Here is a 27,889-nt window from a genome sequence, read left to right as displayed (position 1 = left end):
TTGACGACGGATTTTCCCGTTATTTCCTGATCATGACAAGGTGCCATGGTGGACGTGAAGGTCGGCAGAGGATGTTCACTCCTCCATGGCACCTGATCCCACCTCTGATGTTTCGGGGGTCCGTTTTTGCTCTTTATCTATTTCGTATTGTTTTTATGGACTTTTGAGCTTGAATACGGTTCGTCATCTCCATATATTTCATTCAACTATTCTTATTTAGATTAAAAGAATAATTATTTAATATCATACACATGTTTCTGTGAGATTCTTTTGCTGCTGATGAAAATCTAGAGAAGTTAGAGAAGTATTGTACGTGTTTTAATCACTGTGTGCCATTGCTACAGTTCAATCAATATATTGTGAATGAATGTAGGTTTATATATTTACCATATCCAGTGGAATAAATAGACAAACGCCAATGCCCGCCACAATAATCGTTAGAATCTCCCGAACACACGTGTTCCTCACATTCGTGTCATCTCGACGTTTGTCTGGTGTCAAATATGTTTCATCTCCGCAGAAACACTCTATTCCATACTAAGATTAAAAATAAATTGCCGGAAATAAGCAAAATTTGTGGTCTTGTAAATACTGTAATATCACTTGTTTTCGTGGGGTTGAATTTTCGAGGTTCGAGGAAAAGATAAAGGTTTATAGGGATTTGATTTCGTGAATCAAGAAATGTTGCACAATTATAGACATTGAATTTTACATTTCGTTGTGCACATAAATTAGCAGGTCTTTTTATACCTCAAAACAATGAAAATTATTCCCTACGAAAATAAGTGGTTTCAAAGTATACATTTAATCCATTTACAGAAAATATTAATCGTTTTAATATTATTATAATATAAGCTTACAACATACCAATGTAACTAAAAAATAAATCAAGGTTAATTTTGTCCTAGTTCGGCTTAAAAAGGTAAGAATTTTTCACCCTCCAAAATATTTCTGTACATATGATGTGTACATCAAATTAAATTAAAATTTGTTTTATTTGTTTCAAACAAAGAAATTCGGTTACATTTTTAGTCAATTGACTAAATTTCATCAAATAGTAAGTAAAAGCATAAAATATGTAAAAATAAAATATATAATCGGCCATTCTTTCGAGGAAAGAGCAAAACGAAATCTGAATTCAAATTGCCTAAGCACTGGTTTCTGTAAAATTAAATTTCTGGAAAATTTGTCTTTTAAAAATAAAATGGTTGGACTTGTGATGAATTGAAATATGAGATTTTCAACATAAAACATTTTATTTGAACTAATTTAAATTTCATATTATTTTCATAATATGATTGTTTTAAGTAAATTGGAAATCTTCTAAGCAAGAAAAAATATGACAAATGTTATATATCTCAACAACATTAAATTCCCGAAGAAAGTTTCACATGAAAATCTTCTTCATGACATTAAAAAACAAACAATTCCCACATGAAATAACATTAGATCACAAAACAATGACATATTTTCACAAATGTTTTTGCTCATCAATTTACCTGCGTTCCAGCAAACGAATAACCTCTGGAGAAACAATTCTTGATACAGAAAGTGTTTGTCATGGATGATTTTCTTTGAATTTTGCCTCCTTTAAGAATTCGTTGATCATTGTCTTTGAAGCAGCCATAATAACCTATAAGGATAAAAAGCCTGAATTATTCCTATCAAAAACATACAAAAAATTTACTTTGATTTACGCTCTATGTGAGTGTACCTCCTTTGGACATTGAAAGTTTGTCCAGAAAAATAAAGAAAAACGCGAAAGAATAAAAAATCCACTTCATGAGATGACTCTTAATCAGAAAATTAGTCGTAGTAGTTCACCAGAGATTCTAGTTAGTATTGAGTATTATAATAATAAAGATGCAAATGTCGATTAATTCTAAAATAGATAATGGTAAGTGACAATGTACTTTAATTTCTGTTTGTATAGTGTATTTAAATAACATTCTGTGATTGCAATAATAGGCCTACCTATTAATCAATGGCATTGGTTGCTTACTCCTCCAATACACCTCATGTCATCTCTGGTGTTTTAGGTACTCTTTGCAAATTTTAAATGGCTTATTAATTGGATTTTTATGACCCTCCGATCGAAGATTTGGGATGAAAAGTTTTGCTGCGTCCGTCCGTCTAGCTGTCTGTCTGCAAAACTTTTAACGTAACCTTGACTATAACGTTTAAGTGGTTGAATGGGTGCAGGTAAAGATATGGCTTCACAGGTGTGTTCCCGGTGAACAGTCCTTTCTTTGGGTTCCATAAAAGACACTTTATCTTGACATTGTAGACCTTTCCATGGATAATAATATTAGACCTTTTGATCTTGGCCTTAGATTTTGACCCACTTTTAACTTTAACCTTAACCATAACTTTTGAACCATTAGAGCAAGGGTTTTCATATTCCACAAGTGTATTTCTATTGAAAAGACTTTCTTCTCGATACTAACAATTTTGTTCTTGATCCTTGAGTTCGCTTTGCATTTGAAACTTAAGCTAAAAATGTAATCAGAGAATACACGAGTATTATTTAGAAATAAAAGTATTATAGTGAAAAGATTGGGGGAAAATTATCTTATTTTTAATTCACCGTCTTTTGTATTATCTAATGGAAAATTTCAAGGTATTTGCTGATTACTTTGGCAGTTTCCCTAGCATTAGAAATGGAAAGTGATAAACACAATACACAAAAATGGCGAGATTTTGATGACTCTACGGCGCAATGGAGAACAGTTCGTAATAAAGCCCAAACAGACTTTAATTGATTACAGAAGAAAAAAATATGATAAAATATCACCAGTTCTTAAGTATACATGTACGTTTGAAATGAGGGTTATTCTGAGAGATATCTTTATCATCAAACCCCAGGCCTAGATAGAACAAAACATATAAACAGCTATAATGGTAATAACAAAAAACGCTGTCACTGTACTCTTTGAATATTAGATTGCCTATTTAGTTGAATGATTGTAAGAATATTGTCCCTAACTTTCGAAAAATATTTTCAGGAGGTCTCATGTGTGCAAGATTGGTTCCTCGTCTGTTTATGGAGAAAATAAAGGGAAACTCAAGATTATGTAAATCAATGAAATTCCTTGTTACTTATCGATTAAAGTCCCCTAGCTACTTATTCACTTTTTTAGCAAATAGGAAACGTGACGCTGTAATACACATTTTGATGTTATCATCCGTGTGCCGTAAAGCAATACATAAAAGAACTATAAGAACACGAAGGGTAAAAAAATGCCTCATCCAAAAATTTAATGAAATCTTCATAACAGATAGTGTAGACTTCAAGCTTCATGGATTTTGATATCTATTTTAATTTTACCTAAAAAGAGTTTGCAGCATGGCAATGTTTTACTAGAAAACTGCTATAAAAAGTCATGATAATTCTTACAACGTAACGCCATAGACGGCAAAAGAGGGCAATAAAATTATCATGTGATTGTAAAAAACAGAAATGGTGCTCCTGGAACAAAAATGGTGCTCCAAAAATCAGTGAACAATATACATACTTATAATGAGGAAAGATGAATTGACTACCAGGTATACGAAAGCCCAGAAGGCTCAGGTAGGACATTATCAATTTAATTATGGGATACCAAGTACATGACCCGTCATATTTTGTGCTATCCTAACAACACAAGGCCAAATAGCAATGTTTTCTAAAAGATGTAAATTTTATTATCAATGCATATATCTATTTAAAGCTATATATGCCGTATTAGTGTTTTATTTTAAAAGTAATAAATATATGTGGTGTCTCATCAAGTTATATAAGTTATATACTTTCTGCAAATAAGACAATTCCACTCCATCACATTTAAAAGTTATGAAATATTATTTGGTAAAAATTATTTTCTCTCCGTGTCGGATAAAAAACCGCCTCTTATTGAAATATTCATGATCACGTTGTCTCGCATGTTTACAGCAAACAATGGTCCAATCTCGTGAATGAACCGAAAAGCATGATGGTCTACTACGTTTTTACTACAAACACGTGAGTTAGGGATTGTCAATACGTGACCACACCTCAGAGTTGGTTGCTTTTTGTACTGAGGAATAATCACGTGCAATTGTCTTTTCAATGGACATTTTCGGTTGGGTGAACTTCTACAGCTGTCAGCGACTATGGATAAAGAAGTGTGGAAACCATGTTGTGCCAAAATGAAATAACTAATACAAACAACCGATATAATCTGATCAATCAAAATGGTTATTAGACACATTCGATTCTGCATTTCTTAATGGTTCAAAACAACAAAAAGTATTCCACAGAATATCATATATAAATCTGCGCGTCAATATACTGAATGCCAAAACCAGAATACTACTAGATAATATAATTATATTCTTTACATGTGAACCACAGTATTTCTGACCCCTTGAAAAAAATACAAAAAATCTTGCAAGTAGGTTATCAGCATTGGCTCGGGCAAATTTGAAAGTGAAATTTGGAGTTTGGCAGTAAATTGTAGTGAATGAATAAAATTTAGTAGTGAAAGATATTGGAACCTTTTTTACTTGTCAGATTTCTTCGAACTAGTTTATTTATTTTTACTGTTCTATTCCCACCCAATTAAAAAAAAACGATGCTACCTACCTGAATTAATTTTTCTTAATGGTGTTCATCGAAATGCTTGGTCGTGCTCTCAAACTGGAATAGTTTTTAGAGGCCTGGAATTCCTTGACCAATTTTATTTTATTGCCCAACTATATTTCTAAGAAGGCAAGATGTATGGTATTTAAGTTTCATCTACATATGTTATGTAATTCATATTAAAAAACGAAAAGAGATAATTGACGATATCCCATTCAGGGTGTAAACATAGCAGTTTAAATTACTTTCCATACATTGTATTTGACATAAAATATCTTTTGCGCATAATATGCGCTCCATACTGAAGATCGGTAAATGTTCACCCAACCGAAAATGTCCACTAGCAGTACAGCATGGGGACACTCTAAACAAACGGACCTGTACAATGGAGTGGGGAAAACTTTAATTTTCATCATAAATGATTGTTAATCATTTGTATGCAAATATGAGCATGGGATTAGTAGATAATAATGTACATAATGCATCGTCTTTCTGAGAGCGATTTAAAAAAACTAGCCTTTTTGAAAAACACATGTAGTATTTTATGTAGTAACACATAAATGCATTAAATGCGACTCATTGAGCTGATTGGTCTATTTGTGTCCCTCACTGAACAGACGTCACAAAAAATATTTTCCTCGACCTGATGATTCTCGCGATGCTTTTCCCGCGCACATGCGCAGATCCAGGATAATCGTCAGTCCTTTATAAATATGCATGAGAATATCATGTTCTTTTCCTGACTAGTACTTTGTTAATACCGAATAAAATTTCGTCGAATTTGCAAGAATGCTTCATTTTTGGTAGCTTATCATACTCCAGAAATTTTTGTTCGGTTTCAGCTGTGCAAAAATACTGTTTAACACGGCATACATATCTTTAAAATTTATGTATATTGATGAAAAATGAACTAAAAAGTACAGAAATGTTTAGAATTGGTGATAATTTTTCACTATGAACAAATTGTTACAGTAGGTGCTGGCAGGAAACATCCCGCGCTACTCAATTTCTACAGTCGTTCGAGTGGCGCAGGTGTTAGAGTGTCTGATTTAGAGTCGCGAATCAAGGATTCTTACGCCGCGGATCCGAATCTCACTGCTGGACGTGGAGAAACCGGTCCTTCGGATGAGATCGTATTAACCGAGGTCCTGTGTTGCAGTAGATACTGGCACGAAAAATATCCCTCCTTGCCCTGAGTGTCGATCATAGGAAACAAATGTAGCTCTCCACGTCTCCAACAACAACAAACAATCAATCATATGACGCAGAAAGTGTTCAAAAACCTTATGCATGAAAAGAAAAAAAAAACACTTACTGTGGCCTTCATTTCGACATTGATATATATCAACAGTGTATTGCCAAATAAAAATGACAATTTCCATATATTCTTATGTCGATACGATATATCCTGGTGAGCTTGAGATAAAAGATAACACAGTGTCTGACACATCTGTTTCACATTTGGAAAATTTACTTGAAAATACGTAAATGGTAATCTAACAACAAGGCTCTACGATAAACTTGATGATTTCAACTTTTGTATCGACAAATTCCCATACTTCTGCAGCAATATACCTTCACCATTTGCATACAGAGTTTATATATCTCAGTCGATTCGATACGCAAAAGCATGTTCTACGTATTTACAACTTCTAAAACGAGGTAAATTATTGACAAACAAGTTGATGAAATAGGCATATGAGCAGTCTCGTTTAAAGTCATCATTTTGTTTGTTTTATGGTCGATACAAAATCAATTTATCATTGAGTTAAATGCTGACTAACGTTTTTTATACTAATTGTTAGTACATTATTTATACACTGAATTGACGACTGATTTTTCCATTTTCGAGTTATTTGCCGACCATGACAAGGGGCACTTGGCGGATGTTACCGGTCGGCAGGAGATGCTTACTCCTCAATGGCACCTTATCCCATCTCTGATGTTTTGGTGGTCTGTCTTTATTTTTTGTAATGGAATTTTCATCTGAAATACCGTTTGTTACCTCTATATGTTTTATTGCTGAAGCATATGTGACGCAGATGAAAAAATAGTTTTTTTTAATTTAAAAATCATTCTAGCGATCTTTACAATCAAATGCTTTACAGATGTAAAAAAAATGAATTACTACCAAGTTTTACCATGTCAATGTATTGCAACCATTTTTCAATTATACAATGTATTGTGTTGCATGAGTTTATAAGTATAAAATCAAACGTTTTTCATGGTCGAAAAGTCATTATTAACTTATTTTATATCTAGGCAATTTATGCGTATCTTATTTAAATGTCCATTAAATGTTTGTTAAAGCACAATGACAGATGTCACGAATAAAAGTATCGTCGAGAACAATAGCAGAGTATTAGATAGGCTTTTTAAAAAATAATTAAGGTCTTCCATTTCCAACGGAAGACCTTCTACTGATTCTGATGATTAAGATTATTCTTATTATTCTTTTTTTTTCCTTTTCCTAGACGCCAACTTTGAGGCCCATATTTCACTCATTTCTCAACAGATTTTGCTCAAATTTTCAGAGTTTATAGAAGTTACTAAACTCTATCAGAATGTTATCTAAATTTCAAAAAGTCACTTCCGGTTTTGAGTTATTTCCCTTTAAACGAAAATTTATAGGCTTTCGTTTCCAGACAAAGGCTCAGAGACGGCTAAACCTGGAGCAAAAATTTTACTGATTTTAGATAATACAAGGATTGAAGTTGTGCAAGGCGGTTTTTGTTTTTCGATTTCTCTATTCAAAATGGTGCTATATAGGGGTCAAAAATTAGAACGCCTAAAAGAGCGAAAATTTACACATATTTTGCTTTTTATCTTCTAAACTAAAAATATTTTGTTAAAACATATAGAACAAAATTTGTGCAGAATTACAAGATCTTTCAAATGATATCTGGAAAAAGGGCTGACCCCTAAATTAAGGGATCTAGAGGGGCCAAAATTTTTTTCCAGATATCTCAAAAAGTATTTAGAATTTGTAATACATTCAAGAAGCAAAGTTGTTCAAAATGTCAAGTTTAATTTATTGAAGTCGTCAAAATGCGTCCGGTGACTTCACTTCCGGTCAAACCGGAAGTAGTCAGAAAATGCATATTTTTGCCGTTCTTGACAAGTTTTTGGGAAACATATGTCACTGGAAGCATAAAACTTAATTTTCCGTCCATCGGCATCACTTCCGGTTAAACCGGAAGTAGCCAAAAATAGTTTATTTTTCAAAGTTTTGATGCAAAATTGAAATTATAAAGTGACTGGAGACAACTAAGCTCATTGCTTTCTTTTGTTGACGTCACTTCCGGTCAAAACAGGACGGAAGACCTACTCGTTGCTTTGCAACGAGCTTTGCTCTAGTTATCTGATATATTATTCTGGTGCATATGAAAAACCTTGTAATCAAATATTTTTTATAGAAATGTCTCATTTTATTCCTGGAAAGACAGAGAACAGAAAAGATAATAGAAAAGGAAAATATCAAAGAGACCTTTTATTTTCCTAAGAAAGGAAAAAGTGGTCATAATCCCACAAGGAAATCAATCTACAACTGGGGTTAGTTAGATATTGAATTTGTGTCCCAATGTGAATATGAATTTTAATTTTATCTGCAAACATTTTGAAATTGTTAGACTTTGAAGTGGTTTGCGCACTTCCCCCTCGCCATTTACATTTCTGAATACTCAGCGGCTATGAATTATTTAATTAAATGAATTATTAAGTTATATATGTACTTTTACAATTAAAACATGCAATGATTAGCTTCATCAATGTAAAAGAGAAATATAAAACGGTGTCTAATAAATTCGGTAAGACAAGAATACTAGTAGTGGATAAAGCACGAACACAGTTACCTTGTCTATTAGTAAATCTAATTTCGTGATCTTTTTTGTCTGACCTGTTTCATTGCTTCTGTACTTCTGTTTATCTACTGAAAATTCTGTCAAACTGGTCATTTTATAGGGTTTAGGACCGGTGAGTGCGGTCAATAGCGGGTGTTAACGCCTTGTAGGTACCATATTTTACCTCTAGCTTTTCGAAAGTCTGTTTTATGATATGTTCATAGATTTGACTTGATTGTATACTTTTATCAATCACATTTTTTTTAATTTTTCAATTATCTAAAGAATTACACTTGAAATTGGAAATTGCATTTTTTTAATGCAGGTTTTCAAACGTTTTTGGATTTAGATCCGGGAAAATATTATATGTGTTTCTTAGAAAAGAAATGGACAGAAAAAGAGATAAAATGCAATATTATTATGTATATATTTATTAAAACATGGCGGAAACTACTATTAGAAATTGCATGCAGCATCTTTGTAATAACAACTTTGTACGTACAATCACTATGTATTTTAAATGACTAATGACAAAGTAAGTTATTTTACGAGTTCATTTTTTTATCGAAAAAGTAGATGTCAATGATTCAAAATCCTAAACATTAATAATCCATACAGAATGGTTTAATAAAGTATTGGAAAGTCGTTCATTTGTTGTAATTGATATATAAATTCCTAACATTTTCATCATAGATTTTTAACTAACGTACCTTCAAATAATTTTTCACTCCTCACAGATGTTGATGATTTTTTTTTATTCTTTTCTTTTTAGTTTACACCTGTGACTGGAATGTTTAGTTTTTCCCGAGATATACATTTAAAATGTTCAGAAAACAATAGAGTGACCCAGTATAGAATAATAACCATTATTCCCATACACCCTAGTGCTTTGGAGGATGGTCTCACATCTTCAGCACAGGTTTTCCCACGTACATATTTTGATAACTTTCTTTTATCGACTGCAAGTAATTTCCTTCGTTCCTTTATTAAATTTAGCAGCACTGTTCCATCTAAGGTCGTCACGTTGTGGTTCAACATACAGTAGCAATGGTATAGGTTGTTTCTGGATATTTGATTTCCTTGGATTTCACACAAAAAAGTTGAATCTGAAATGGGAAATGGTCAATGAAAGTAAGCAAGACATATACTTTAAACGCAGGATAGTTTGCTAGGAGTTATTTTTAAAATTACCCTGCATTTACAATCACAAATTTTAAAATAGTTTTCCAAAGAGAAACTTTTTTTGATTCTTTGACTTTCATAAAAATCAAACCATTTTGTAAAAGCCTTGTGTAAGATTATCGCAAAATTTATGCACCTCAAAACAAAGGATCACTTCATTATAAATAGGGATCTGACCTATAGGACCGGGCTTGGTTTTTTTCCTCTAGAAAAAGCTTGTCGATTTCCGTTCCGATTAATGACATTAGGCTAAATACATATGATAATTTGTTTTTCTTGAATTTTTATTTCAGTTAGTAGAGGTAGGAGGAACCCTTTCATTGATTTTCTGAGTTTGTTATCCCCATATGTACTGACTGATATTTGTCTTTACTTCTCATGGTTCATATAGGCAGTGTCTACTGTCTCTGAAATTCTGTTCTTTATGTCTAGGCTATTTATCCGTGGATATAATGAAACATGTCATTATACATTGTAGTGTAAAAATTATATAAGCCTAAATGAAATGGAGTATTACTGAAATATGTAGCCAAAATCAATGTGTTTAATTATAAGGAATATATACAAATGAAATTCATCGCAGCCCAATGCTGCCAAAAATACCCGTATTGCGTAACACATAGTGAGTTATTCTTGTCCTCGAAGAAAGTGTGCTTATACGCAGTACTACTTACTGTTAAGGCTCCCCGGAGCTTAAAATGCATTTAAAACGAACCACTGCATTGCCAAGTTGATTTGTAGTTTTATTTTTAAGTTATGTACTTCAGTGCGCCAAATTCATAGAAAGGATCCCCTAGGCTATATATAAACATATTTGTTACGATGTCACATGACCTTGTTGATCACTTGACGGTCATTTCTTCTTTTTTGAAATGTTTCACATAAATCGCTTCGGCGCAGGTGGTTAACACAATTTTTATTAATCTTTATCACATAAATAAACTCGTTGCATCCTTGTGAAACCGAAATGTGCTTTGGAAAAGTTATACTATTTCTTTGGAACAATTTATTTCAGATTCACTTCAACTTACCGACAAATCTGAGGGTATTTTCCGCCGAATATCGTCAACTGTTTTAAAACAAAGCCATCATTCATTTTTCCCAAGCAAGATTCAGTTAGAGGGGAACTCTTCTTACATAATTCCACAAAAGATATTAAATAAATTCTCATTTACAACCTGCGCAAGGCTCTTTTACACACATGTTTTGAATTCTGCCTCTGTCCACGGGTATAAAAAAGGGTAAATGTCAAACGTATATTTTCGTACGAAGTTTGAACACGCTGATTCCTAAACAAGATTAACAAAGCTAGGTTATCTATATTATTCGGATATATTACACTTAGAAAAAATGATAAAATCACGTTCATTTTAAACTAGAATTCCGCAACTTTTTATGCAGATTGAAATAAGGTGTTAAGTTTATGACATTCTCCCCATCATTACAGCTCAAGTATGCAGTGACTTGACGTCATTTTCAATTATGACGTCATACATTTGTAGTTCAGAGAAGTTCATGCAGAGAGTACACTACAATATTTACATTCAGTGTAATTTTCCTTATGAAATCCATTAGAAATTCACTACGTTCAAATTTCTATAACACACGAGAAACCTTGTCACCGCGCGTTAGAATACACAGTAAGAACTATATGCATTTTCAATACTCTAGGAACACCAAAATGTAAAATGTTTTATTTCAATTTAATGAAAAACTATAACCCTGAAAAATTAACGTAAAAATTAACGTAATGTGCGTTAAGAATTAATTTGTCACTTTTCCCCTCGCAATGTTTGTTTGCGTTATTTAACTTTGCAACGTCATTTAACGTCATTTGACGTCACAAACGGCTCTTACTTCTATAAAGCACACCAGTTTTGAAGGGCGCTAAATTCACATTTAAGATTAACGAAATAATTAATTATGAAGAAGGAAAATTAGAGAATGTAAATATAAGCATTGAATTCATATTTTGGGATGTCTTACCGCGCGTTATTTTTGGGATGTCTATAACACACCTGGCCGTGCCGACAAATTATCATACCGCGCTAACGCGCGGTATTCAATTTGTCGGCACGGCCAGGTGTGTTATAGCACCGAAGACATCCCAAAATATGAATTCAATGCTTAAATATTCTCTGGGAAGCCTTATCGTACCTGCGATATACTGAGGTTCGTTCCGTTGACTGAGAACTGTACATTGGATTGTTACGATTTGATATCTCTTTAGTGTTTCTTATATATATCAGGAATGGGCATGCATAAAGGATAGATAATTGAAGGAAAAATACACAAATCTATATAAAAAATCTAAATAGTCTTTGAAAAGGCGAAATTTAAAAGTTTAAAAGTGTTGTACCAGGTGGATTCGAACCCCCGACTTTAAAAAGAAAGTATCCATTTTGCAAAAAGTCAACGCTTACATCAACTGAGCTAGTCTGACTATAAGAATGAATGGCATAAATTTCAAGCAGGTGATGCAAATCAGGTTTCCTTATTTTTTGTAGTTTTTTGTGAATTTCGATTCGGGCAGGGGTGCCCCTACAAAAATCTAATCTTAAAGATATGTATGCCGTGTTAAACAGTATTTTTGCACAGCTGAAACCGAACAAAAATTTCTGGAGTATGATAAGCTACCAAAAATGAAGCATTTTTGCAAATTCGAAAAATTTTATTCGGTATTTACAAAGTACTAGTCATGTAAAAGAACATGATACTCTCATGCATATTTATAAAGGACTGACGTTTATCCTGGATCTGCGCATGTGCGCGGGAAAAGCATCGCGAGAATCATCAGGTCCAGGAAAATATTTTTTGTGACGTCTGTTCAGTGAGGGACATAAATAGACCAATCAGCTCAATGAGTTGCATTTAATGTATATGTGTTACTACATAAAATACTACATGTGTTTTTCAAAAAGGCTACTTTTTTAAATCGCTCTCAGAAAGACTTGATGCATTATTTACATTATTATCTACTAATCCCATGCTCATATTTGCATACAAATGATTAACAATGATGAAAATTAAAGTTTTCCCCACTCCATTGTACAGGTCCTAAAAAAAAATTAGAGTTTCCCCGTGCTGTACTGCTAGTGGACATTTTCGGTTGGGTGAACATTTACGGATCTTCAGTATGGAGCGCATATTATGCGCAAAAAGATATTTAAGTCAAATACAATGTATGGAAAGTAATTTAAACTGCTATGTTTACACCCTGAATGGGATATCGTCAATTATCCCTTTTCGTTTTTTAATATGAACTATATAACATATGTAGATGAAACTTACATACCATACATTTTGACTTCCTAGAAATATAGTTGGGCTAATAAAATAAAATTGGTCAAGGAATTCCAGGCCTCTAAAAACTATTCCAGTTTGAGAAGCACAACCAAGCATTTCGATGAACACCATTAAGAAAAATTAATTCAGGTAGGTAGCATCGGTTTTTTTTAAATTGGGTGGGGGAATAGAACAGTTAAAATAAAAATCAACTAGTTCGAAGAAATCTGACAAGTAAAATAGGTTCCAATATCTTTCACTACTAAATTTTATTCATTCACTACAATCTACTGCCAAACTCCAAATTTCACTTTCGAATTAGCCCGAGCCAATGCTGATAACCTACTTGCAAGATTTTTTATATTTTTTTCAAGGGGTCAGAAATACTGTGGTTCAGATGTAAAGAATGTAATTATATTATCTAGTAGTATTCTGGTTTTGGCAATATTTATGTAAATATTTTTTGTTGTTTTAACCATTAAGAGATGCAGAATCGAATATATCTAATAACCATTTTGATTGATCAAATTTTATCATTTGTTTGTATTGGTTATTTCATTATGGCACAACATGGTTTCCGCGCTTCTTTGTCCATAGTCGCCACAGCTGTAGTTCACCCAACCGAAAATGTCCATTGAAAAGACAATTGCACGTGATTATTCCTAGGTAGAAAAAGCAACCAACTCTGATGTGCTCTCAATATTGACAATCCCTAACTCACGTGTTTGTAGTAAAAACGTAGTAGACCATCATGCTTTTCGGTTCATTCAGAAATCCTGGACCATTGTTTGCTGTAAACATGCGAGACAACGTGATCATGAATATTTCAAGAAGAGGCGGTTTTTTATCCGACACGGAGAGAAAATAATTTTTACCAAATAATATTTCATAACTTTTAAAAGTGATGGAGTGGAATTGTCTTATTTGCAGAAAGTATATATAACTTATATAACTTGATGAGACACCACATATATTTATTGTCCCCCGCTTGAAAAGTGGGGGATATTAATTTGGGTTTGTCCGTCCGTCTTTCTGTCTGTCTGTAACGCTTTCGTTTCCACACGATATCTCGAGAACCCTTTGAGCTTTTGCAATGAAATTTAGCATAGCAACTCCCTATGGACTAACGAAGACCCCTATTGATTTTGAGGTCAAAAGGTCAAAGGTCAAGGTCATAAATAAGCAAATTCTGTCTGTTAAAACACTTTCGTTTCCACACGATATCTCTAGAACCATTTGAGCTATTGCAATGAAATTTTATATAACAACTCCCTGTGGCCTAATGAAGACCCCTATTGATTTTGAGGTCAAAAGGTCAAAGTTCAAGGTCGTAAATTTATACATTCTGTCTGTGTGTAATACTATCATTTCCGGGCGATATTTCAAGAAGATTTTGAGCTTATGCAATGTAATTTTATACCAAAACTCCCTAGGACGTCTCTCGCCCCTCTCAAAGTGCCCCGCCCCGTTTGTTTTATTAGTATTTATAGTATTACATGTCGCTATTTTTAGCGCAGGGGCATGAGGAGAGTTATTGCGTATAAAACAGGTTCTCGGCGGACTTTATGTTCTTATTACATATAAGAACTGTTTAATAAAGGCTAAATAAATCAAACACCATGGATTGTGTAAAATTTTTGAGAATACCGAACATGAAAACATGAATATATACATATAAAATTATGTGACTTCACTCGTCTTCAGTTCTGCATATACTTCACAGCGAGTAAAGCGATTCCGTGGTCCAGTGGTCATGTCTCTCGCTTCAAATGTGAGAGGTCCCGGGATCGAATCTCGGTCTACTTTTTTTTAAATACTTTTTTTTACTAAATGATAGTATTCAGCATGTGAAATGAAAAATGTATGAGGTTATAAAATCATTATTACAGTGTGATAAATATTCCATATAAAAAGAATCTTCTATACACATAATAAAGAATAAGCAATCAAATCTTTATATGCATATTGACATACATGTATTTTATTTGCTTCAGTATACATGTATACATTTAATAATTGTACAAATTTAATTATTTACAACTTAAGTCAGGGGGATCCGACATCCCCCCCCCCTCCTCCACGAACTGCGCATAGTTTACTTTTTCGCTAAGCGGGGGACACAAATTCTCTGAATTAGCTTGTTACTTTTAAAATAAAACACCAATACGGCATATAAAGCTTTAATTTATTCCTTACATCCTAACCTATCAAAATATCACAATTTTATTTGGGGGCAGGCCTGCGCTGAAGGACTTCAGGGCCAAAATTCATGCAAAAATCAATGCTTTTGTGGACAAAATGGTGTTTCGGTCAACTTTGGAGGTTTATTGTAAAGTTGTAAATAATAAATTTGAGGTATCAAATACAAATTTGACAAATTTAGACATATATATACGGTAGAAAACAACAAATAAAGATTGATTTTTAAATGTCGTTTTTTCCGGGAAATTGCTCTCTCCTATAGGTCAATTCTTTTGTTAAAGGTACTTGGACACAGATTTGAAGTTAATATTTTTTCTATAATATTACGACTTATATATTTTAATAGCATTTCACACAAAAATTAATTAAAAATCTTATTTCGTTTAAAAGTTATTAAAATTTAAATTTTTTTGGCGCGTTTGATTGACACATCTTTGCACTTTCACAAAGTTTAACTTTATTCTTAATCCTTAGGAAAATTGACATTCTTGTTGTTTATTAATGAAAAGTATTAATACTATAATCCAGAAAATTCAGAGTAGACATGTTCGAAAGCAAAACAAACACACAATATATTGTCAGTCCGTGTAGTTGTTGTGAGCAGACTTTGGTGTTTAAACGCACCCGGTGAATCAAAACACCAAACAATAACAAAGCTTTCGCGCTGTTTACAAAAACTGTGTACATAACACGAGTGTGCTCGATTTGCTAAACTCTGTACACAACGGAATGACAATACTTGTGAAGGAGTTTTGCTTTCTAACATTTTTACTCTAAATAAAATTATTTTCCGGATTTTAGTTTTAATGTTTCTCATTAATACATAACAAGATTGTCACTTTTCCTAAGCATTAAGAATAAAGTTAAAAATTGTGAAAGTGAAAGGATGTGTCAATCAAACCCGCCAAAAACTTAAAAGTTTTAATGACTTTTAAATGAAATAAGATTTTTAATTAATTTTTGTGTGAAATGCTATTAAAATATATAATTCGTGATATTATACAGAAAAAATTAACTTCAAATCTGTGTCCAAGTACCTTTAAAGCGAATACATCCTTTCAAACTTGCTTTACATATTTTTTTAAATAAACTATTATGAATTGAAACCTTGCAAATACAAATGATCATTCATCCTATGCTGAATAATGTTTTCATACTACGTAATTGTTAGGCCATTATTAACACACCGTATTGTCCACTTGTGCTGATTTCCTGTATCTCCATTCATGACAAGGTGCACACGGCGGGTGTGGCAGGTAGATATGAGATGCTTACTCTTCAATGGCACTTCATCACACCTCTGGTGTTTTAAGAGTTCCTTATTTGCATTGTTTCAATTGAAATATGCATTTGATTGTTGCTTTGTTTCTCAATATTGCAGGTGAGAATTACGTTTTGAAGTATGTTTGATAGGTTGTTTTGTTAAGCACGTAATACGAATAAAAAAAACAATTAATTTTTAACTTAGGTTCAGCAATATTTCTAAAGGCCCTAATCAATGAAAGTTGATATGCAACAGACCTGTAGAATATACTGCAATCCTCCAAAAACCGCCGCAGAATTCGTTTTTGTTTCCGAAACACACCATAGAAAGGCATTCTGCATCATTTCTTTTGAAGTCTGGGGACAAATGTTCGCCATTTCCACAGAAACACTCCTGTCCGTACTACAATGAGAATCAAGCCACGTTTCATTGTGTAACGATCCCTATTTAATAGCTGCTTTTTTTTTAGCCAAATGAAACTTTATTTAATGTGTTTATTACTCAGTCAATCTGTTACAGCAATAGATTGATAGATACAAGACACGTACTTTTGATTTGAATGATAGTCATTTTTGATGTACTGCATTATTTCTCATGAAGAATTTGTATATGTATCCTATGCAGCCATCAGTGTAGCTGCAGAATTGTAGCTTTTTGCTTTAGAAAATTCGGACAGATTTCTGCTTTATCTGTCCGAATTTTCTCAAGCAGAGAGCTACAATTCTGCAGCTACCGTCAGCGGGTAATTGATTAAGAGTGAAAAAAATTGTAGGTGGAAAAATTTGCAAATAAACAACCAGATTAAAAAGTTAGTTATAAACATGTCTTGAGAAAAACGGAAAGTATTAGTTAAACAATTACTCATATTATTATTTAAGGGATGTCGGAGGAATGATTGGTAAAATCGTGGACAAGTTGCCTAGTTTGAAAAATTGTCATCACTGTATTCTAAAAAATTTACAACTATTTAGTTAATTTCTCATGAATAAACGTAGCAATTTTCAAATAGATATATGTATAAAAAAAAATATGATTTTTTTCTGAAGTACTGTGTCGCCTTACGGCGCACAGATGAAAACGTCAAGTATCTAAACAGCGTCACGTTTCCTTTTCCCCAAAAAGCCCCACAAAATTAAGAATATTAATTCAAACTATTGATGCACATGCTTGTGTTTTCCATATTTCTCCATTAACAGTCGAGAAACCGATTTCACATACCCACATCGTGTGTTGTGTTTATCACTTTCCCATTTCAAATGCTCGGGAAACTGCCAAAATAAGGTAAATACCTTGCAAGTCTCAAATTGAGGTCACAATAAATTGTGAATTTAATATACGTTTATTATTTAGCGAAACCAATCAAGTTAATACCTTAATTTGGAAATAACACTCATATATTCTCTGATGAACCTAAGTTTTTTTCATATGATAAAAACACATTTGCTGACAATTTCAGCATAATGCGCCTATTCTTTTACGAGAAAAACGCTTTGTCCTCGAGTTTACCAGACAATCCTCGTACATTTACCTCAGTTCCTGAATATGGGTATCCTAGAGAATAACATTCTCTAATACACAGAGCGTTCGACATGGATTCCTGGGTTTTAATCTCAGGGCCTTTCAAAAGCCTGCCAGAATTGTCCTCAAAACATCCGACATAACCGCTTATGACTGAAAACATACGTAATTAGTACATAAAACTAATATAACGAAGTTTATCATAGAAAATATTCTATCAAATCAGAACTAGTTACAAGGGGAACTTTTTGCAAATTTTGAATTTTGATTTATCACTTTTCACCACGTGAAACGGCTTAAACATTGACACATAAATTATACATGCTTTATTTGTTAAAAGATATATGCATTATACTTTGATTTATGAAAGCGCCCTTTTATAATAGATAGGTAAATCGGGAAAAAATAACAACCGAAAATAAAAGTTCCCTGTACCCTCTGATGAAATAATTATTAAATATTTTTACTGTTAACGATTTAAAAATTACCTCCATAAGATCCTAGGAATGTGTCCAGTAAGACAGCCGAGAAAAGGAAAAAATGATCCATTGAATACTATACTATAAATATTTATACGTTGCAGAATGAAATGGACTTGAACACCAGGCATGAGGTGCGAACTTTAATTGGTCTCTCCAAAAATTAAGGTACATATCGTGAATTACATTTCAGTACTGAATTAGCTGCATTAAAACTATTCATAAACAGATTTTTTTCTTTTATTTTATTCAGAATACCAAAAATTTTGTTTTCCCAAAATTTAGTCTTCAAAGACAATTGGTGGCCTATTAAAATTTCAACATCAACGATCGGTGAAGGTATTTATTTTTAAATAATATTTGATCGACTATTTTGATATTACTATGAACATTAAAAAATAAAGCTTTCAATCTCTCTAACTGTATGGGTAAACATTTAGAGAAAATGCCATTGAAGATCACAATATTGTTAGTTTAATCAATAAATGTTTCGATTTTCAAGACCCAATTAAAATAAAAGACATTAAATTGAAACATATTTCTGGAACCATCAACAAAGAGAATTTATAAATCCGATATCGAATTGTTTATTGAAAAATCAAAGTAAGCATGCAGTAAAGGATGAGTGCACGTAAGCTATGAGAGTTGGATCCTGGTGTTTTGCGCAAAATAAAATTCCATGATTCATTAAATTTATGTTTTATAGATATTACACAATGTCTTAAGAGCAGGTTTCGTTATATTATATTACATGAAAGTACTAAATAATGCTGAGCGACACTAGCTTTTGAGGCGGGGGTCTAACAGTCCTGTCACATTTCTATTGTTATTCATATGCATACTAGTTTTCAACGACCCGCAACTTGGCCATGCATTGGTCTTATTTGCACATAATGTGTATTTTAATTTAAACTTATACATATCCAAACAATGTTGGCCAAGTTGCGGATAATATCTAATTTTTTGAAAAAGTCTCCAAACTATCGTCGAGTTCGCCACTTACATGTATTTAACAGGTTCCCGAGTGTCAACAATTAAGAAATGCATTGTAGCTCATATACCTCATGAATCTTCAAAAATTAAATTCATTTCTTATATTAACATTATTTTTCTATTGAGTAGCCACGAATTTATACCATTCAACTGTCATTTTTAAAGCAAAACATTTTGCGCTATATTTTTACGTCAAGTGCGGTATTGTGAAGTGACAATGAAAATATTCACGCGCATCCATGGTAGTTCATGAGAAAATGAACAATTCTCTATTTGCAAAGAATCTTTATAAGGAAAATTATTTGGAAATGTAAATATTTTATGTTATAATCACTTTACTCACGTGACATTCCACGACTTGATACGCCAACATTATCATTGAACATTTCCTTATATTTATATTTCCAAGAAATGTCCCCTATGATTTTTTACAAAATAAAATGCAGTTCATTTTCTCATGAACTACATTACATATGTACCACGAATAAGCATGAATATCTCCATTGTTACGTCATAATACCGCACTTGAAAAATATATGTGACGCGCCAAGCAAAAACCTCCCTTATGTCTATTATGACGTAACGTCAAAAGACGCGTCTAAAGTCAACAAGGTAAATGCGACGTAAAAACGTCTCCTTGAGAGAAACTCTCCGCAATAGAACAGGGGGATGTTGTTTTATTTATATACTTAGACAGATTCTTGGGTGGAATTTGATGTAGTTTATCTATAAAATATTTATTCTCCGTCAAGTGGCTGTGTGATATCTCCTTTTCACAATTCAGTGTGTATTTTTTAAAGATTTCCAGTGGTGGCTGAAAAATTCCCGTAAGTCCGTTTTTAAAATGAAGTTTGTTTGCCTTCTCCCTATTCGGGTTAAAAAATTACATTGGTAGGTAGGTCGAATTTTTTTTTTGTCGGAAATTTTCAGTGTTGTAAAAGATTAAATGCATATAAGTTGTTGATAGGATGAGAAAATCCCGGAATGAATAATTTGGAAGTTTTAAAAATATTTTAGTCGGTTCATTTTAAAAGGTCAAACAAACAAGTTTTTAAAGTTTTTTTTAGTTTAATGTCCAGCTGTTTCATCGTAATGCACATGCAATTTAACAGGAGCATTAAACTAAGGTATTTTTATTTAAATAGCGATGCAATGAAAATTGACCTAAATTACTTCTCTTTTACTTATAGAATGAATTTAACCCAATGTTAACGGTTTTAAAAGGGTTGGGACAGTTAACGTTGCCGTTTATATAAATAAAACGTGAACTGTTATTGATAAATAGTTTTTTTTTTTTTAAAGTATTCTCTAAAGATACGATATGTAGTATTTGATTTTGACACTTCTTCCGGAATTAGTTTTAGCTGTGGATTTAAAATAAATATTTTGAAGAAAGACCTTTTGAGCTTTTCAATTTTTTTTATTGTTGAACACCTTCTCATGTTGTACAAAAAATGTAGAAAAAATCCTTCCTCTTTCTTCTGTGTCGCGTGTCTGCTTTATTTCTTTGAATACACTGTACTTCGTGCTAATTATGTCTCCCCTTCCGAAGGGGAGACATATTGTTTTTGTCGATTTTCTTATTAAGGTCTTCCGTTTCAGACGGAAGACCTTATAGTGATTCTACTGTTTCTTTTTATTATTATTATTATTATTAAGGTCTTCCGTCTTCAGCGGAAGACCTTATTGTTTTTCTTAGGTTTCTTTTCCACTATTTTTATTAGGGTCTTCCGCTTCCTTCGGAAGACCCTACTGTTATTCTACTGTTTCTTATTATTATTTTATTTTTTTTTTCCCGCTCGATTTTTGACAGGCGATTTCTCAAAGACCTTTGGACTGATTTTTATGAAACTTTCAGGTTAGATACCTTGTAATTAAACCTATTTACACCTGTTTTCAATTTTTTGATACATGCCTTTAATTGTGAGTTATTGCCCTTTAATTGATAATTTTGATGTCTCGTTTCCACTAAAAATCTCAAGAACGACGTAAGATATTTACACGAAAGTTGGAGAACTTGTAGCCAATACATTGTAGATGTGCAGAACGATAAAATTATAAGCTGATTTCCTAAAGTTTGGAAGCTATAAAACGGCAAATTTTAGTAATTTTTTTTCTTGAATTTTTGCTACTTTTTGTGTAATAACTTTTGAACCGAGAATAATTTGGTAAGAAATATATAACAAAAGTTGTGGGTTATTACGAGAGCTTTCATATTAGATTAATGAAAAGGGGCTGGCCCCTATAATTAGGGGTTAATAGCTCATACACGTTTTTTCTGATAGCTAAAAATATTGGTATATTATGAAAAAGTTTGACTGAAATAATTTCGAACTTATAAAATCTTGTCATTTGATATAAAAAGAAATAAACTTCCAGCTATATTTAATTGTTTTTTTATATAAAACAAGTACATGTATGTGAGAAACCTTTCAGGAACAAGTTGTCTACTATAGCCAGCCAAGCCTTTACTGCATACATGTGCACATTTTTAGTTGATGCATCTAAAAGATATAGTTTTGATTCGGTGTTTCTTTGTTTTCTTTTTATTCAAATAATTTTAAAAATGTGATAATGTACACAACAATAATTAGTACCTAGTTTAGAGGATTTTTTCGCGCTTGTTTGTAAACAACGCGCGGCATTGTGGGAAATAGGAAGGTACTAAAGACGCGATGTACTAAACACTTATTTGACCTGATTCAAATTTGTCTGTAAATGTTCCAAACAATTGAATTTTTGTATAGCATGTGCCTCGAAGTCATAAAGTCTGTACATAAGTAATTTAAAATACTCAATATTACCATTTAATTAAAAATTAGAACGTCAAGTAAATATCAGGTCTCTAGTATATCCCGTTTTTAGTGTGCCCCTTCGAGTCGACGTCGGACACATGTTTGTCATGGTTTACAAACTGAAAATTAAAATAGAATGATTTGTGAAGTTGAACATTTTCTCACAAAGAATCCGTTTGTAGACATGCACACTCATTTAATCTGGAGCTACGAAGTACTTTGTCACTTCTCTGGAACATTATTCTAAGCAGAATTATCCCGATTCATATATTCTAAGAATCTTGTGTAAATTGTTTACGAGGAAATTCTGACTGTCACATTAACAAGGATGAACACTCTTGACTCTGCTTCGGATTCCCCAGTGATAATTGTATCGAGTGATGAAAGAGCTGACGGCGACATTTTAATGTATGATTGGCTTGGACCATTGGAATGAAGGTTAGAATATTTTTATTACTTAAAATTTACACTACTGATTACATGACAGTGACGTACATTGATGTTATTAGAAATACACAGACACACCGATATATTATCTGTTTTACAGTTCAGACGCTCTCTGTTTGCCTTGTAAATCCCCACAGCTTTATATTTTATTTTTTTTAAATTTGAGGATGTAATTTCAACAGTCCTACTATCTATCATAGTGATCATACTCTATAATTCAAACTGCACTTAATGTTACAGAATATATTCAACTAATTATATATTGACAGTGTGACTGTAAGGGTGAGGGCAGATACTTATTTAGTTTTAATTTAGATTGTGCTTGTCAAGGCGCATTTGATATTTGGTGCATCCATGCTCAATGTTCACACTGAGAGATTATTCAAATGTTTAATTCGAATGAATTCACTGCTCGTTAAATTACTTCCCATTAGCTCCATGTGAACATGAGTAAGGATAGCTAATTCAAATTAAATAGAAATGAATTTTGAATGTAGCTTAAACATGTTAAAGAAGCTAAGCACTGTGTGTCCAAAGTATACTGCGGAAAAATTGTGTGGAGCAATGTGCAAGTCACAATCTTCTTTTGCCAAGGTCTTATCATAAGAGCTCGCATTATGGGCAGGGATTTGTGCTGCTGTCTGGACTCGCTATAAATAGATGTTCTCAAAAAGTCTTAATTATTTAATATCATACTTTACTGACAAAAAAGGACAAATATTGCTCAGTTAAATTGCAAAAGAAATTTGTTTAAAAAAATTGTAATAATAGAAAGTTTGCTTTTTTTGTTTGATAAGACTGCTGTAATGGTTTAATGTTTGTTTATTTGCCTTAATCATACATTTTTCAGTCATTTCATGGTGCCACCACTTGGGATGGTATTAGCTGCAAATATAGACTTGTACTCAGCACTTATTGCCTTTAAGAAGTATGAGATCCATTTTGTGCTAACACCTACCGTGACACAGAATCTTGGTTTATGCAGTCTCATAGGAGTAACCTGTCTAAAGCATTTAGCAATGGGATTGGAACCTGCGACGTAAGGTTCAGCTTCTTATTGATACTTTGATTTATAATATTTATTTGAGAATTTCACTCATTCACATACTTAGAGATGTTGATATATATTGTTGAATAGCATCAATTTAGACCTTTAATTAGCTAAGTGAACATGTACTGTGAGGTTTTTAAGGTCTCATTCATTTTATATGCCAGATGCATGTTAAGGAACATTACTGCATAAATGTTTTTGTCTTAAATTTGAAGCTTTTTACTAATATAGAGATATGTTAGTTTTAAACCTCTTCAAATTAGGGTAGACCTTTACTTTAAACTCAGCAATGTGAGTGTGTTGTGTGAACTTGTGTTAGCGAGACAGTGTGTTGTATGAATTTGTGTTAGCAAGGCAGTGTGTTTTGTGAACTTAATTGTGTTAGCCTGACAGTGGGTTGTGTGCATTCTTGTTAGCTTGACAATGTGTTGCGTAAACTCATGTTAGCGGGACAGCGTGTTGTGTAAAATCGTGTATAAAGTGTAAGTGTGACAGTGTGTTGTGTAAACTCGTGTTAGCTAGACAGAGTGTTGATTGAACTCGTATTAGTGAGACTTCATGTTGTGTAAACTGGTGTTAGTGAGACTGCGTGTTGTGTAAACTCGTGTTAGCGAGACTGCGTGTTGTGTAAACTCATGTTAGCGTGTGTATTCTTATTAACGAGACAGCATGTTGTGTGAATTCGTGTTAGCGTGACAGTGTGTTGTGTGAACTTGTTATCCTGAAAATTTGTCGTGTGAACTGGTGTTAGAGAGATAGTGTGTTGTGTGAACTCGTGTTAGCAAGATTGCATATTGTGTGAACCCGTGTTAGCCAGACTGCGTGTTATGTGAACTCGTGTTAGCGATATTGCATGTTTTTTGAATTTGTGTTAGCGTGACAGTGTTGTGTGAACTTGTGTTAGCCTGACAGTTTGTTGTGTGAAATGGTATTAGGATGACAGTGTGTTGTGTGAAATGGTATTAGGATGACAGTGTGTTATCGCAACAGCGTTTGGTGCGAACTTGTGTTAGTGAATAGTGAGACAGCCTGTTTTGAGAATTCGTGTTAGCGTGACAGTGTGTTGTGTGAACTCGTGTTAGCCTGACAGTGTGTTGTGTGAAATGGTATAAGGTTGACAGTGTGTTATCGCAACAGCATTTGGTGCGAACTTGTGTTAGTGAATAGTGAGACAGCCTGTTTTGTGACTTTGTGTTAGCGTGACAGTGTATTGTGTAAACTCGTGTTAGCGTGACAGTGTATTGTGTAAACGCGTGTTAGTGAGACTGCGTGTTGTGTAAACTCATGTTATTGTGACAGTGTGTTGTGTGAATTCATCTAAGCGTGACAGTGTGTTGTGTGTACTTGTGTTAGCTAGACAGTGTGTTGTATGAACTCGTATTAGCGAGACTGCGTGTTGTGTAAAACTTGTGTTAGCGAGACAGCGTGTTGTGTGAACTTGTGTTAGCGAGACAGCGTGTTTGTGAATTCGTGTTAGCATGAAAGTGTGTTGTGTGAACTCGTGTTAGCCTGATATTTTGTTGTGTGAAATTGTATTAGCGTGACAGTGTGTTGTGTGTTAGTGTGACAGCGTGTGGTGCGAACTTGTGTTAGAGCGAAAGTGTTTTTCAGTGTTGTGATGGCGAGCTGTGTGATAGCCTAATGGCGTCTTTTGTGTCGGTAAGATGGCACGCTTTTATGAAAGTGCTATTGAGCTTTAGCAAGTGGCCCTATCTGGACACGCCTTATTATAATTGATCAGTTCTCAGATATACAGTGAATTACCGGTATTATTGTCACCATGAAATCAGCATTTACAGTTGCAATTACCTAGTTAGTAATCATAAGATATTGGTTTGTCAGTTTTAAAATTATGGTGTTCCAATGATGTGAAGTTGCAGTGTGTTAGCATGTTAATTTCAACAGACTGCCACTCCAATGCAGCTTTAAACAACACGCTGCTGTGTTAACACAAAACAAAATATCATGCAAACACAACTTTAAACAATCTATTGAGTGTTAGCTTCACTGCATGTTGGATTCAGTGTGCTGGCATATTATCACTGACGTACATGCTAGCACATTGTCACCTCATGCTAGTATGTTGTCATAAATACTCTAGCACATTATCCTAAACCCACTAGTGCATGATTACTTTGCACTTGTATGTTGTCTTATTAGGGAATAGCATAAATGACTGCCTTGATTGGTGTAAACTTCTTTTAATTGATGAAAGAGTACATTAAAATTTACAAATTATAGACAGAAAATGTGACAATATCTTATCTCTCAATTTGATAATCTAATTTATAATCTCATGAATTGCACTTTTTATTAGTAAAAGAATTATAGATTAAAAAATTTCAATTTCTTTTGGATAGGTGTGACTCATCTGAAGACTGAATTTTGATACCAAGCATGACCATGATTTGCCAGAAGATCATCTGTTTGGATGTGACATGGAATAAACAGCATAGTGAAAATAAGTCAAGTTTTGGTTTGTGAAGACAATTTTTAAACACACTGTGTATCATTTTTAAATTTTGATTTGACAACATAAATCCACAAATATGAACATATCAATTGCTCTCAGTTTTTCAAGTGAAATAGTTTTTGTAACAGAAATACATGTACCAGTAATTACATTGGAATAAATGTTATTTTTAAATATAATAATATTTTGTTTGTGTAGCATGTTGACCTCTTTATTTAGGTCTTCCCTTTCAAAGTTTAGACTTACTTATTCTAATGATTAAGATAGATCCTCAGTGTCTTCAGCAGGAATAGAAGATCTTGTAATACATGTATGTGTATTTTTTACAGTATAATGTAAAAAAAATTGTTATTTTGGCACATACAACTAATTAAAGGCATAAACATGTGTATGATTCCAAGGAATTCAGTACATAGGGCATGTACATGTAGTTTTCTAAAACAAGATTGAAGAGATGTCCAGTCGCATTTCAATGTCAACTGCAAAACTGTGCCTATTGCATACTTATTAGCCCATCTGAGCTAAAGGAACCAGTAACTTTTTAGCTCACCTGAGCCGAAGGCTCAAGTGAGCTTTTCTGATCACATTTTGTCCGTCGTCCGTCCGTCTGTCCGTCTGTAAACTTTTCACATTTTCGACTTCTTCTCAAGAACCACTGGGCCAATCTTGACCAAACTTGGTACAAAGCATCCTTGGGTAAAGGGGAATTTGAATTCTTAAAATGAAGGGACATATCCCCTCGCAAGGGGAGATAATCAAGAAAAGACAAAAATAGGGTTGGGTCATTAAAAAATCTTCTTCTCAAGAACCACTGGGCCAGTAAAGCTGAAACTTATGTAGAAGCATCCTGGGGTAGTGTAGATTCTAAATTGTTCAAATCATGACCCCCGGGGGAAGGGCGGGGCCACAATGGGGAATCAAAGTTTTATATAGAAATATATAGGAAAAATCTTTGAAAATCTTCTTCTCAAGAACCACTGGGCCAGAAAAGCTGAAACTTATGTGGAAGCATCCTGGGGTAGTGTAGATTCTAAATTGTTCAAATCATGACCCCCGGGGGAAGGGCGGGGCCACAATGGGGAATCAAAGTTTTACATAGAAATATATAGGAAAAATCTTTGAAAATCTTCTTCTCAAGAACCACTGGACCAGAAAAGCTGAAACTTATGTGGAAGCATCCTGGGGTAGTGTAGATTCTAAATTGTTCAAATCATGACCCCCGGGGGAAGGGCGGGGCCACAATGGGGAATCAAAGTTTTATATAGAAATATATAGGAAAAATCTTTGAAAATCTTCTTCTTAAGAACCACTGGGCCAGTAAAGCTGAAACTTAATTGGAAGCATCCTGGGGTAGTGTAGATTCTAAATTGTTCAAATCATGACCCCCGGGGGAAGGGCGGGGCCACAATGGGGAATCAAAGTTTTATATAGAAATATATAGGAAAAATCTTTGAAAATCTTCTTCTCAAGAACCACTGGGCCAGAAAAGCTGAAACTTATGTGGAAGCATCCTAGTATAATGTAGATTCTAAATTGTTAAAATAATGACCCCCAGGGGAAGGGCGGGGCAACAATAGGGAATCAAAGTTTTATATAGAAATATATAGGAAAAATCTTTGAAAATCTTCTTCTCAAGAACCACTGGGCCAGAAAAAGTGAAGCTCATGTGGAAGCATTCTGGGGTAGTGTAAATTCTAAATTGTAGAAATCATGACCCCTGGGGAAAGGGTGGGGCCATTATAGGGAATCAAAGTTTTCATA

General features: G+C 33.4%; 1 protein-coding gene and 1 long non-coding RNA gene across 2 annotated transcripts; one reads left to right on the top strand and one right to left on the bottom strand.

Moving 5' to 3' along the window:
- Positions 1-233: 233 nt before the first annotated feature.
- Positions 234-18,439, bottom strand: LOC134230252 (uncharacterized). The gene is made up of 7 exons (XM_062712021.1): positions 18,379-18,439; positions 17,901-18,043; positions 16,630-16,774; positions 9,318-9,545; positions 1,500-1,633; positions 388-537; positions 234-287 (listed from the first exon to the last, which is right to left on the bottom strand). Exons 1-7 carry the CDS (start codon positions 18,437-18,439, stop codon positions 234-236), a joined length of 915 nt encoding a protein of 304 aa, XP_062568005.1.
- Positions 18,440-22,264: 3,825 nt separating this feature from the next.
- On the top strand, positions 22,265-26,305 carry LOC134230251 (uncharacterized). The gene is made up of 3 exons (XR_009984302.1): positions 22,265-22,595; positions 23,455-23,643; positions 26,016-26,305. It is a non-coding gene; the product is annotated as an uncharacterized LOC134230251 (long non-coding RNA).
- The last annotated feature ends 1,584 nt before the right edge of the window (positions 26,306-27,889 follow it).

Source organism: Saccostrea cucullata, unplaced genomic scaffold (genome assembly GCF_032062105.1).
Source record: "Saccostrea cucullata isolate Sc308-1 unplaced genomic scaffold, CSIRO_AGI_Scuc_v1 ctg11880, whole genome shotgun sequence".
NCBI lineage: Eukaryota > Metazoa > Mollusca > Bivalvia > Ostreida > Ostreidae > Saccostrea > Saccostrea cuccullata.
This window is presented reverse-complemented; position numbering and strand designations above follow the sequence as displayed.

Bases quoted from the DNA above. Each gene is read 5' to 3' on its own strand.
- LOC134230252 (XM_062712021.1), bottom strand. From the start codon at position 18,439: ATGGATCATTTTTTCCTTTTCTCGGCTGTCTTACTGGACACATTCCTA. The intron at 9,546-16,629 runs GTCTGTTGCATA...TTCCCATTTCAG, and splicing joins GATTGCAGTATATTCTACAG to ATTCAACTTTTTTGTGTGAA. The intron at 288-387 runs GTAAATATATAA...TAACTTCTCTAG, and splicing joins TATTTATTCCACTGGATATG to ATTTTCATCAGCAGCAAAAG.